The sequence below is a fragment of the Colossoma macropomum genome, unplaced genomic scaffold (genome assembly GCF_904425465.1).
Source record: "Colossoma macropomum unplaced genomic scaffold, Colossoma_macropomum, whole genome shotgun sequence".
Taxonomy (NCBI): Eukaryota; Metazoa; Chordata; class Actinopteri; order Characiformes; family Serrasalmidae; genus Colossoma; species Colossoma macropomum.
This window is the reverse complement of record NW_023494903.1, coordinates 513,189-527,464: the sequence shown is the minus strand read 5'-3', so window position 1 is coordinate 527,464 and position 14,276 is coordinate 513,189. Positions and strand designations below refer to the sequence as shown.

Below are 14,276 nucleotides of genomic sequence, written 5' to 3'. Positions count from 1 at the left end.
TTTTGTTATCTCGAGATAAGTAGTAACTTAAAGTTAAGTAACTTGTTATTTCAAGATAACAATTTTGTTATCTTGAGATCCTTTCCTTTAGGAGGCAGCATGCAATCCAGAAAATTATAGCAACAGCTTATGGCCTCTCTAGACTTCCATACAAAAGCGTTTATAAGCTAAGGGCTATTATTATATACTTTTATAATATCTTGAGATAACAAGTTAATTATCTTGTGATCTCAAGATAACGAAGTTGTTATTGATTATCTTATTGTTGTCTTATTGTTTACAGAACTCTCGAGAGGCCATGAGCTGTTGCTTTAACTGTCTGGATTGTTATCTCGAGATAACAAGATAAATAACTTGTTATTTCAAGATAACAATTTTGTTGTCTTGAGATAACAAGATAATTAACTCTTTATTGCAAGATAACAACTGTTGTTATCTCGAGATAACAAGATAACTTGTTATTTCAAGATAGCTTATTTGTTATCTTGAGATAACAAGATAATTAACTTGTTATCTCAAAATAACAATCCAAAAAATTATAACTACCTCATGGCCTCTCTGGATTTCTATATATTGTTTATCTTATTGTTATCTCAAGATAACAAAGTTTTTATCTTGAGATAACGAATTAACTATCTTGTGATTTTAAGATAACAATCCAGAAAATTATAGCAACAGCTTATGGCCTCCCTAGACGTCCGTACAAAATTGAGAGCAAGAAGGATTTTCTGTAAATGTTTATTATCTCAGGGCTATTATTCTATACTTTTATAATGCTGAATACCCCAACAAACGTCATCACAGTAATATGAGGCAGATTTTCAGGCACTCCTTCTATCTGTTATATTAAAAAATGTGTGGAATCAAGAAACCAAAATTTTGTGTTGGGTCACTTTTTGGGAGGCATTTCAAATATCCGTCTCAAACATAATATATATCTTGATTTTTTTTCTTGAAAATATTTATATACATAGGCATTACATTCACTGTATATAATTGTCTTAGAAACATAAATGCTATTTGCATTCATGCGTTTGGTGCAAAATGTTTTTAAGGCATGACATATTGGGTCAATCTCTTCTGAGAGGAACCATCGGAACCATCAGGATTCAAACCTTTATAATGTAGAGCACCTTTAGATCCCATTAGTAGAGCTTTTGATGTTTTTTTTTGTTTGTTTTTTTTTTTGCAGCAGGGAAATTCACTGTGGATTATGATTAAAACACAGATCCCTTCCTTTAGGAGGCGGTATGGTTTGCATGCAGTGTGAAAGAGCCTCGGAGAAATAAATATATAAACATGAACTACACGAGCCCCCGCTGAAAACTACGTTTCCCATCAGCCCCCGCCGGCTGGTTTACGGTGAGGGAAGTAAAATGGCGGATTAGGATGGGATGGGCCTCTTATTGTGTTCTTAACAGAAAAAAATGTTTCAGCCTTTTATATCGCGTTTTAGAGGTTACTGAGGTACTTTAAAAAAGCTTTAGGAAAGTCACGATTTTGGATTTCACCCCACCGGCTTGTCTTTACCCGCTGAGGGTGAGTAATTTCACGGTTTGGATGAGTTTTAGCTGCTAGTTGAATATCAAATTGGAGGCAATCGATCGAGCAGCTAAAGCCACCGTGATGCTGCTGGGTAAAACAAACACGCTTGGTATTTTTCTTTTAGGGAGATTGCGTTAGGTGCTGTCTGTTGGAGTACATTATCTATATGCCTGCGGTGGCAGGAGAGTTTACTACATTTGTTCAGTGGTCATTTAAAACAACACGGTTTGCTAATACAGCTAGGTTAGCTGGCTGTCTAGCTAGCTAGTTCGCAATAGCCAAGACAGAAGTTGGATACAGACTGGACAGCTGAGCTTGGCCGCCTTTAGCATTTGCTGTTATTGTGTTTTAGGGAGTCGTTAAGGAGAACTGGGCTGATGTCGTTGTTTACGGCAACTTAAGTAGGCGAACTGCTAGCTTTATGGGATAAACAGAAAACCGGCACCGGCGCCGGTGTCCTGACCGATTGTGCTAACCTTACCTCGTCGAAATGTCCTGCTGTAGCACGTATTAATAGCTTTCTGCTTTAAACGGTGTGTGAGATGCTTTGATGGCCTAAATCACTGTACGAGAAAATGCTAACTACTAGCGGTAAAACTACAGGTATGATGCTTTGATGGACTAAATCACTGTGTTAGAAAATGCTACAAGCACTAAAACTACAGGCAGGGTATTTTGATGGACTAAATCACTGTCAGAAGATGTTAATAGCAGTAAAACCGAAGATAGGATGCTTTGATGGACTAAATCACTGTGTTAGAAAATGCTACAAGCACTAAAACTACAGGTATGATGCTTTGATGGAGTAAATCACTGTGTTAGAAAATGCTACAAGCACTAAAACTACAGGTAGGATATTCTGATGGACTACATCACTGTCAGAAGATGTTAATAGCAGTAAAACTTAAGATAGGATGCTTTGATGGACTAAATCACTGTATGAGAAAATGCTACTAGCAGTAAAACTGCAGATATGATGCTTTGATAGACTAAATCACTGTGTTAGAAAATGCTACTAGCAGTAAAACTGCAGATATGATGCTTTGATAGACTAAATCACTGTATCAGAAAATGCTGTCAGCAGTAGAACTACAGGTATGAGGCTTTGATAGATTAAATCACTGTTAGAAGATGCTAATAGTAGTAAAACTACAGATAGGATATTTTGATAATCACTGTATCAGAACATGCTGTCAGCAGTAGAACTACAGGTAGCACCTTTGGAATCACCTTATCAAAAATGCTAACAGCTCTTGAATGTATAGGTAGAATATTTTGATCGTCTGAAACACCTTAACAAAAATACTAAAAAAAAAAATAAAAAGTCTTGAATTGTATCAGTAGGATACAGCTTAAATCTCCATGTCAGAAAAGGTTACCAGCATTAAAAGAATAACTAGGATATTTTGATGCCTAAATCACCTCATCAGGGGGTTAGCAGTAATATTAAGCTGAGTCTCTACAATCAACTTAAGGCTCGATGGGTAGTACAGATTGTGAGAACACTCATTTTCATGTTGTTTTGTCACTTATAATCATGTCCAGTGTTTTCAGTCACAGTGATTAAAGTGGCCATTCATGGGAAACATTGAAAAGACAATCAAAAGACCCTTTCCAGTGCAAAATTCCAGTTTACTGTGTGACTTAGTCCCGATATCATGCTTACAGTTAACCAGAAAGCGTGCTTTAAGTGTAATTTAGCTTTGGAGTCTTTTGACTTGACCCTCAAGATAGATGGGGATCTTTTCTAAGCCCAGAAGTAAGTTAATTTTGCCTCATGGTTGTTCAGCCTATTGAGTCACACACTTTCACATCTCAATCTTAAGTGGTGGAAACTTATATGATGCCAAAGCACCATGCTGTTTCGCCCACTTGTCCGATTGTGCTATCTTGAGGGTTGTGGTTTTTCATTCCACTATGTCTAAATGGGTTCAGAGGGAGAGTTTGATTAGGCTGAAGCCGGCCTCTTAGAAGCTAGGGTTAGTAGTTGTTTAACTCAACATCTGGACCAGAGGCAGGCTAGATAGATTGATCTGTTGACGTCAGTCCATATGTTGTGGTTTGTGAGTTTCTCACAGTTTCCTTTGTGTCTTGTCACAGCCTCAACAACATTCAGATGAAGTGGAAGAAGAAGAGGAGGAGTCTGAGGCAGCCAGAAGGACGACTGGCCTAAGGTGTTACCAAGGAAACAGAGAGACCACAGATGATGAGCCCAGTGAGCTGGTAAATGTAAAATGGCCAAAGCATCAATCTGTCAATGGAAGTGTGATGTACTTCTTCCTCCTCCTTAATTTGGACCATCTGCCTGTAATGCTGCGAGCATGGCAGACTTGCCCAAGTTGACCCCAGTGCATTGTGTGTGTTTGTATTGTGCTTGTGTAGGAGGCTTCTGCTGCTACTTCCTCTGACACTACATTCCTTATGCCTCAGCAGTGCTCTGAACATCATTTTGCCGACAGGTAGGTGTAAGAGAACAAGTAGTTGTGTATATAAAGTAGGGATGTGCTTAGGTACTAGACTAAAGTACTTGGTTAACCGTTGAGGTGCCAGTATTCGAATATGGACACCATTTGGGAACTCATTACATGACTTGGACTTGACTCATTTCGTTTCATCACAGGAAGACAAAGACAATCTAGAGACTAACAATTCACAAAATGCCACATTTATGTTTTCACAAGACTGTAAAATATTATGGTTTGGTAAGTATGTATCTGCCACTCTGAAACGCAAATGCCTTCACGTGAGCCGGTTGTTAAGGACGTGATGCATATATGCCAAATGTTGTTGTTTTCTTTTTGAAGTGACTTTGATGGGGAGCTTACAGCAGAGGTGAGAGTAGACGAAGCTTCATCGCTGGCTTTGTTGGTGCCTGTTGCTCCTCGTTTCAGCAAGACAGGCAAGAGCATATATGCCCCCTTATATGTTATTTATAGTGCTTTAGTTCCAGCTTTGGTCCTGGAGGGCCAGATTACAAAATGATTTGGTGTTTTTTCTGCTTAAAGAGCAAGTTACTAGGTTTGGTATGTATATGTGTTTGAGCAAGGGAAATTGTGTTGTGTTTTACTCTGGCCCTCCAAGCCCAGACTTGTCTTTTTTTGTTTGGCTTGTTTTTACATTTTATAGATTTATCTGAATGGCATTTATTTCCTGTCTGTGTTGTCAGGATACGCATTTGATAGACAGTTCCTTCCCACGGCAGCCCCTGGATCAGAGAGGGACTATAGAGACTGCCTTTTTCCCCCTGTCCCTTTCCCCACGTGGACTGCAGCACAAATGCCCAGGCCATCTTCTCTCTGCACCTCTCAGAGGGAAACAGAGACTGCCAAAAGCCCTGTGCCTACTTCTCCTTCTACATCACCCTCCTCCCCCTCTTCTGAACCCTCTTCCCCCTCCTCCTCTCCCTCTTCCTGCTCCCCAGGTGGTAGAGGGACGGGCTATCATGAGGACGAGGATGATGGCCATGTCGGGGATGGTATGGTCAGCAGAGCTGCGGGAGACGGAGTGTCGTCCACTTCATCATCTCTAGCTCCATCTTCACTCTCTGTGCCTCCCTCGTCTTCTTTGGATCCATTGCGCCATGTTTCCTCATCCCCCCACCTGCATGGCGATGACCAAAGGGAGGGCGCAGAGATGGAGATATATGACCCCTTTCACCCTACAGATGGAGAGGGAGAACAAGGCACGGGTCAGGACGAGGAGGAGGAAGAAGATGAGGGAGATAAGTATGACCCCTTTGAACCCACTGGCTCGCCAGCCTCAGAGAAAGAGGAGGAGGGAGAGATGGAGATGGAGGAAGAGGGAAGTACAGTGAGCAGCATACCTTGTGAGGTGAAGGACGATAAAGAACTGGAGCTGGAGGCAGCTGCTGAGCCAGGAGGTCCACCTCCAGACTCAACAGAGACCTTGGTTCCACCTCCTGAGGATGAGGACGCATCCATAGAGTTAAACAGGGTCAAACCCCTGAGGGAGCGAGGGAAAGGAATGTGTCAGAGGACACTGGATGACTCTGAGCATGACTCTGAGATAGAAGAAGGTGAGATAGTGGGTGCTAGTGACAGAGGAAGGGAAAGGGAAATAGAGAGAAGAAGGGAGGTGCTGCTTCCCTCCTCTGGAAGTCCTCCATTCCTCCAGGGTGGAGGCCTCAAACCCGAGAGAATCTTGCGAGTTCTGGATGGTGAAGGTTTTGTGTCAGTCCGAGCTGAGGGAGAATGGGATAGGGAACCGGCACCCCCGGTAGGCATGGGGGACTTGAGGAGGAAACTTACCAGCAGGCGAAAAGAGAGGTTCCGATCTTGCCCTTCTTCTGCCTCTGTTTCACCCCCTCCACCCTCTGCTCTGCCACTACCTCCTCCCTCACCTCCCGCTTCACAACTCCAGTCCACAGAAAAAGCAAGGAGTCGCAAATCATCAAAGAGCTCCAAGGAGAGGGACCGACGCAAGCGGAAAGAGGGCAAAGGAGAAGACAAAGAGAAGCGGAAAAAGAGGAAAGAGGGAAAAGGGGAGTCAGGAGGAGGGAGTGGAGAAAGCAAAGAGAGGGATCATGAGAGAAAGAGTAGAAGAAGTGGAAAAGAGAAGGACAAGGACAGGAGGAGGAGCAGCAGAAGTGACAGTCGCAAGAGAAAGAGCAGACATAACAACACTCCGGAACCTTCCTCCCGCTCCCACTCCCAAAATGCATCGCGACACACACGCAGCCGCAGGTCCTGGTCCAGCCCCTCGGAGGGTCGCCACCGAGGACGAGAACGGGACCGAGACAGGGACAAAGAAAGAGACAAGGAGAGAGAGAGAGACCGAGATCGGGAAAGAGACCGATACAGCGACAGGAGGAGAGATGACAGGGACAGGGAAAGAGAGAGAGACTCCAGAAGAAAAGAGAGAAGTAAAAGAGATCGGGATGAAGAAAGCAGGAGGTCCAGCAGCAGAGAAAGGGGCAATGCAAAAAGGAGGAGAGAAAGCAGTGAGAGGAGAGACCGGGAAAAGGAAAGAGAGCGAGAAAGAGAGAGGGACAGGAGAAGAGATGGTCGACCGGTTGTACCTCCATCTATTCAGGATCTAAACGGGTCGGATCTTTTTGCCATTAAACGCACCATCACTGTTACCTCTACACCCACCACCACGGTCCCCAGTTCTCCGGCGCATGGCCAGGACCACCAACGCAGTCCTGGACAAAGCTCAGACAAACCCCGGAAGCGAAAGCGGAAACGGAGGAGACGCTCTGATGATGAAAGAATGGATGAGGACCACAGGAGCAGGTCACGTCCCTCCTCGCTAACCCCTCCACGTTACCACAGTTACGAATCCGACCGTCATTCAGACCGACCAGAACCTGACATGCTATCTCTGGATGGAGAGGCATTGGACTCTGATTACCCTTCGCTGGAGGATTCTCCTCTGCTCCCACCTCCTCCTCCTGAACCCCCTCTCCCTAGTCCCAAACCCAAGGCCACAGCCCCCAAAAGCAGCCGGCGCCATGAAAAGAAGAAATCCAGATCCAGCAAAAAGACTGGCCAGTCAGAGTCGTCCACCTCATCATCTTCTCACAGACCCAAAGCGAAAAGCAAAAACCTCTTGCCCTCACTCTCCCCGCCTCTGTCTGCTTCTTCTGGCAACACTACTTCCCTTCCACCCGCTGCCTCTTCGTCTACTGGCAAAAGACGCAAGGTGGGGAAAGAAAAAGGAGGCAAGAAAGAATCAGGACGTTCTGGCAGATCCAAGAAGTTAGGTGGAAGCAGCAGGAAGGCTAAACTCCAGTCTAAAGTGTCAGTGCTGGTGCGAGAGGGTGTTAGCAGCACCACAGGGAACTCTGGCAAACTGGGCATCGACCTGTTGGGACCTAGTGGGGTCGTGGGTGGAGCTGCAGGACCCTCAGTAGTGGGAGGGTCTATAGCTGTGGTGTTCCGTCGGGACAACGAGAGTCGATCGCCATTCCTGAAGCCTTGCTCAGAGCCGCTGTCCCTGCCTGGCAGAGCCAAGGATCTTGGGAAGACTAGCAAACAGCGCAATACCCTTGCACCACTTTCTTCAGCTAACCCAGTAGGACTTAAGTCAAAGAAAGCCAAGCCAAGCTCTACAACCTCCACATCATCATCCGCGTCCTCACCCACGTCGTCTTCGGCAGCCAAGCGTAGGCGGAGGCCAGGAAAGAAACCCCGGGAAAAAGGCCTAGCAGTGGACGGGCCTGATATTAAAGGCACCAACAGTAGCACTTTGGGCTCCGGTTGGGCTGGAGCGACAGCAGATATTCAGCCTTTGGGCGGAGTTGGTCCTAAACCTTCCAGTCCTCCTTCTGCTCTCCCTGGTCCCACACCGTCATCGTCGTCATCATCATCGTCCTCATCCTCCTCTACAAGCGTCCTTCCCCCATCGTCCTCGCCCCCCCACACCCCTCCGCTGTCTTTACCACCCTCACGAGATACAAGGGAATCCTCTCCAGACTCTCAGACTGTGGACAGCAGTTGCAAAACGCCAGAACCTTCGTTTCTTTCGGAGGAGTGCCCAGCTCAGTCCCAATCCTTGCTCCATGCGCCCTCAAAGTCTCCCCCTAGCCCTCCACAGTCAAGAGGGGACAGCATATCCCAGTCTGCCTCCAAGCCCCTCCCCTCAGATGACCAGAAAACATCGCCACCGTGCTCCACTTCTTCATCGGCCTTGGCTGCTGCTTCCCTCTCTCATTCCATTCCTCCTCCGGCTGCAGACCCTTCCTCATCTTCCTCATCTTCAGTGTCTTCGTCATCTGTCAGTAAGCCCCCGCCTCCTCCACCCCCACCCCCTGCAGCCCCGCCTTTGCCCTGGAGCCTGCAGGCAGGGGTAGACTGCACCGCTGGAGGTGTTTTAGCATGTAAGCTTTTTTTTTTTTTCCTTATACTGGATTCGTACTGTTTAAAGCAGGATTCTCAAACTCCAGTACTGGAGGACCACTGTGTCTTCACCTGATTCAGCCGTTCAATTAATTGAATCAAATCTACAAAACAACTGTGCAGTGTTTTAAATGATCAGTTCAATCAGGTGTATTTGAAATAAGGAAAACAATGAAACTCCACTGTTCTGTGGCTTTTAAGAGTCTGAGTTTTCCATTCCTCATGTTGGAATTCCACCAATTTTTCAAAATTTGCATATTTTTATCATTAAGATGTAAACAGAGTCCTTTCATGTGAAATAGTTGAGTCTTCTGAGTTTTTACATGTAATGTTGATGATAGTAAATGCTAACTTCTGAAAAATAAGCTTTCTTTGGGGACTAATTTATTTTACAATGATTTGTTTTATAGATGTAAAAATAAAAAAGCAGAGTAGTCATTGGTATGATTTAAAACTCCTTAAATGTTACATATGAACGCCTAATTCAGAATCTCTCCTGCAGTGACGGCTCTCCTGTTTAAAATGGAAGAGGCCAATATTGCCAGCCGAGCCAAAGCACAGGAGTTTATTCAGGCCACAAGTCAGGTGAGTTCCTGTGTACTTTCACAACATGTTTGTATTTGTTTCACTGTTTGTTTTTTCTGTAAAAATGTAAAATAAATAATTTGGTTATTTCCGCTTGTGACTCCTAATTGTTTTGAACAGATTCTCTCTCAGGCTAACCAGAACCAGTCGCAGACACATCCTTCATCCTCCTCTTCTTCTTCCTCCACACAAGTTCCTCCTCCTCCATCACATGCTCCGCCTCCAGGTCCGACGCCAGCGCAGTTTATTCTCCATGGCTCGCTCCCGTTGGTCGGCTGTACTAAAACCCCACCTTCTCATTTACACCCTGGACTTTCGCTGGGTGGTGGATGTGCTCAGACGCCACCTCCTCCATTGCCTACAGGTCTGTCTGTGTCAACAGGGGGCGCAAATGAGACAGGCTGGGACAGTGAAAGTAAAGACCCTGATAAGGTATTTTACTTCTGTCGGTGCTACTTTCTGTGAGGGAACTAGGCATGTGTAATGATTTTGTAATCATATTGAAATTGAAGTATAAGTGCCAAATATTGGACAGATATTTAGATTTCACCAATATTTAAAATTATGTATTTGTTGTAACCTGAGGTGCAGCGATTCAGGGTTACTGTGTCTGTATTTCAGTCATTTTACTACATATATAACTCTATAGAAATAAATATCATGTGCCATGATGCTAATTTAGATGTCCCAATAAATTTATAAACATTTTATAAATGTTTATGTATCGCTATCTGAAGATACAGAGATGAAAAATGTTAGATCTCAGCATTGGTCCACAGTTTCCACATAGGTATAACCATACTATTCACTGAATGTGACTCTTGTCACTCGAAGAGGTTTTACCCTGAATCTCAACTCTCCCTCAGTATTTGAAGAAGCTACACACCCAGGAGAGGGCAGTAGAGGAAGTGAAGTTGGCCATCAAACCCTACTACCAGCGCAAAGACATCAACAAGGAAGAGTACAAGGACATCCTGAGAAAAGCTGTGCACAAGGTAAACACTCATTCTCTCCGTAAAGCTGTTTCGACGATGGGAGCTTGGCCAGCCCTAACCTCTGTTTGCACTCTGCGTAAGAGAAGAGAAAGAGTTTGAAATAAAACCCTGTGGTTTGTATTCACAAAGCACCTGATGACGTTATGCTAGGATCAGGTTCTAAAAGCTTTGCTTATTGGCCTTTGTTATGTAATAAAGAGGATGTTTGAGAAAGCAGAAACCAAACAAGCACACAAAAATGACAAATTACCCTTTTTCTAGTGGTAGTTTTGCATAATGTGATCAAGATAAAAAAGTTGTGTGCGCAAAGCTGCGGATGAGCTGCTTCCTGCATGTAAAGTTTGAATTACGTTGTTTAATATGGGCGTCTATAGACCTCTGAAGCCACGTCATCACTTTGTAGTTTTCATGTCTATTGGTGTTGTAGTCAAGACCATAAGAGAGTTTTTGTAGCAGACGAGTCTGAGACCGAGACCGAGACCAAGAGAACATTATTATCTTTTCAGAATATAATAATAAAAAGAAGAAAGAAGAAAGTTGTAATTCATTGTACATTCCTTATCATTCATTATACATGATATACATTATATTAAATTTTATAATAATTTTGTAAAATATTACATTAACTAATATACGGCCATCAATTATGTTAAATATGGTTATATTATAGTCTTGGTCCAAGTAATGGTGGGTTTATTCTCTCTCCCTTTTTCTCTAAAACTTACTGAACTAAATGTAAACCAAAACACATGCATCCATCTTGTTACTAAACAAAAGCATAGTAGTAATAAAATTCCAATCTACTCTTTGTGGAACGAGTGAACATCAGTAAATAAATAGTACCCAGTCAATGTGGAAATATCCATCATGTGCTCAACCAGCAGCCAATAGAGTTTGTTTCAACATGCAGAGAAAGAACTGTTTTATTCTGTTTATAGGGTTTTTTTTGAACCAGTAGTTCAAAACTAGTACTACAGCTGTGGTAAACAAAACGTTCCAAAGTAAATATGTTTTTGTCCTGCATATGTTTTAACCCAAATGTCACTGGATCCTCTGAATTACAAGGTCAATAATTCCACCCACCCAGAGGCCAACTGTGCTGTCTTGGACTCGCCACAGATGATCGATCTTGCGATCTTCTGATGGGGCCAACGCTTAGATGGTTGCGCTACTTGGGAGGCCACTTTGTTTCCTCGTAACCATTTCGTTGTGCCAAAGTTATCTGCAAAAAGTTGCGAAATTCCCCTTTACTGTGGAAAAGCCATCAAAACTAATCAAACTGATAATGGCCCTGTTCAGGCTCTGACCAGAGCTTGGGACCAGACTGTGTCCTAAATAAGGCTATATATGAGTCTGATTTTCACTGACTATCTAATCCATAGAGATTTAAATGAAGCATGATCATTTGTGCAAAAGTATTTTTATCGTCCGTATCGTTTATAGTTCGTCTGAACTATATACACATTTAAACTAATTATTTCTGTTTATTGAACATTTTTTTTTCAATTCTGGTATTCACGTTTCCTTTCATTCTCCACTATTGCACCAATTGAGGCACTGCAGGAGACGGTCATTAACATGGCTGCTGCACAAAAAAGTCATATGACTGAAATAAATAGAAATAAAATTATTATTATTTTTTAATGTCTTTCAGATTTGTCACAGTAGGACGGGCGAGATTAACCCAGTGAAGGTGAGCAACCTGGTCAAGCTCTACGTCCAGAGGTACAAGTATTTCCGGAAGCATGGGCGCAAAATGGATGAGGAGGAAAAGGAAGAGCGCGAGTCCGCCTCCCTGCACTCCTCAGCGTGACTGGACATAGACCGCTTTAACGCCCCATTCTGATTGGACAAGTATTTTGAGGACCCTTCCTCTATCTTGCACGTGACTGGAACCCGTCAAAGCAACCGAGCGAGAGTTACTCCCTGTGTGCTGACGTCGTGTAAACATGTACTCCGTTCCCCTTCCTCTGTCTGTCTTTTGTCTCGCAATCCAGATGTATGATTAAATGATTAAGTGTGACTCAGAGTATGGTTAAAAAAAAACAAAACATAGAGACCCCCAAATACAAGCTTAGTATGAAGTGATGAACACATCCACACTTGTCTTTGTTGTTTTATTACTCAGACACATACAGAGACAGCTTTTGGGCACTACAGGTGTGTGAGACTTTCAGTTTGATCTTGCTTTCTTTTCTTTGTCTTTGCTGAGAATGGCAGGCAAATATCTGCGTATAGTTAGAGAATAATAATTCATTTATTAGGTCCAAAAAAGGCCCATATAGACAAGGTCACGGTCAGCCTATAGTTTCAGAATGGAGGTTGTTACACTACAAGGTTCTCCCACAGTAATTGCCCCATACATGCTCCATTTGCAAGCGTTTTCTTTCAGTTATTGTTGCTGGGTTGGACAAGCATAACTTTCTGTATTCTTTAAAAATACACAAAAAATAGTCATATTTGACATTAGCATGGTTAGTGTCGCTGTCCTTTCTAGGCCTGGTTATTGAAAGTCAGTACTTCTGTGGTGCCATCTGAATTACATCACTACCACAGTATCAACATTTGTCATTCAAAACCAAATTTTAGTCTTTAGTCAGTCTTCTCAGTGTCCATGAGCCAATATGCATGCTTGATCTTGAATCTAGACTCGTTCCTAAATCTACTCAGCTACACGTTTCTTAATGGACTTGTTTTGATGAGCATAGTCCAGTCCTCAAGTATCTAAACCAGTGGTCTCCAACCCTGATCCTGGAGAGCTGCCTTAGTTTAGAAGAAGGTTATTACATGAGAGCTACTTCTTAGTTTAGTTCCAGCCTGTATCCAATAAGCTGCTCCACCCCTTACTTAACTCTAATACATCTGATACAGCCAATCAGGGACTTGATTAGCTTTGTGGCAAATTGTGGTTGGGGCTAAGGAAGGTAGCGGTCCAGAACCGGGGCTGGAGACCACTGATCTTAACATTCTGTTTCATTTGATACCAAATTTCAATATTTAAGTAGTCAGTCTCATCAGAACCTGTGATCTAAAACCGTCTCATCGTTCTGTAGTCAGCGTCATGCCTGTGTCTCTGTGAGAAAAATTAAATGGGAATTTCAAAAATTGTATAATGTGGTCAACAAAAATGTTCCAAGCCTCTTTTGTCCTACAACCGTAGTTCTTCAGGGGATCTTGAGTAAAAAAAAAATGGTTCTATACAGAACCATGAACACTCAAATAACCCTTTGCATGATTTAAGGCTTCTTGGCATCATGAAAGTGTTCTTCGGATTGATGAAGAATTTGTATAGAACCTTTTTGAAAAGGGTTCTATATAGCACCCAAAAGGGTTTTTCTATTATTGCAAGCTTGACATCGTAACAATAGAAGAACATTTTTCAAAAAGGTTCTCTATAGAACCATCTACAGCAATCTGAAGAACCCTTTCATGATGCAAAGAACCCTTTATTCACACAGAGGGTTCTTTGAGTGTTCATGGTTCTATATAGAACCATTATCTTTACTGAAGAACCATTGTTTTTTTTTAAGAGTGTAATGTTAATTTTTCCTCTGACTCTCACTGAATCCTCTGAATTTCGATGTTATGGAGTCGAAATATGGATTTTGCTTATTGCAGGCTAACACTGCTACACACTAAATCACAAGACAGGCAACCTCACCAAAATACCCAGCACAACCAACAAGCTTTATGAAGTGCGGTAGTTAAGTTGTGTTGGCAGTTCTTTTGGAGTAGCTGCTGTTATTATATAACTGTGTTGAAGGCTGACGGTGTACATCTACATCATTGCAATGCACAGGAGTGTCAGCTTGCTGTTAGCATGGATGTAACAGTGTCCACATTTTAAGTCCTTAACAATCTTATTATTCAGATGATCCAGTGACATTCAGAGGAAAAATGTACGCAGGTTAGGCTCATTCATTTTTGTCAGAGGGACATAAAGCTTATACATAAAGTCCATAGAGCTCCTAATATGGGCATGACGCTGACTACAGTTCAGAGGTCAATAAACGTGCTTGTTCCTTAATCTAAGCTGCTGATGGGCTACCTAAATAATCCACGTGCATGTTATAAACATCAGTGCTTCTTGCAGTCAGTTATACCCACTTCCAGCACACCCCACTTATTCCAGGTTTTAAGCCACGCCCACTTTTCATGTGTAATTTAGATAAAAACTGGAAGAAGTATTGTTTAGGAGTTGATATCTCAGGTGTGATTAGCTTAGTTATCAAAAGATGCTGAATGGTATTCAGGCCTAGTCACTTCTAACCTGCCTTGTTTCAATGAAATC

At 42.8% G+C, this 14,276-nt stretch overlaps 1 protein-coding gene across 1 annotated transcript; it reads left to right on the top strand.

Moving 5' to 3' along the window:
* The first annotated feature begins 1,357 nt into the window (after positions 1-1,357).
* Positions 1,358-13,093, top strand: scaf1 (SR-related CTD-associated factor 1). The gene is made up of 9 exons (XM_036560754.1): positions 1,358-1,539; positions 3,646-3,768; positions 3,928-4,004; positions 4,350-4,444; positions 4,712-8,386; positions 8,908-8,990; positions 9,111-9,422; positions 9,857-9,985; positions 11,640-13,093. The coding sequence occupies exons 3-9, from the start codon at positions 3,967-3,969 to the stop codon at positions 11,796-11,798; spliced, it is 4,491 nt and encodes a 1,496-aa protein (XP_036416647.1). The 5' UTR covers positions 1,358-1,539; positions 3,646-3,768; positions 3,928-3,966; the 3' UTR covers positions 11,799-13,093.
* The last annotated feature ends 1,183 nt before the right edge of the window (positions 13,094-14,276 follow it).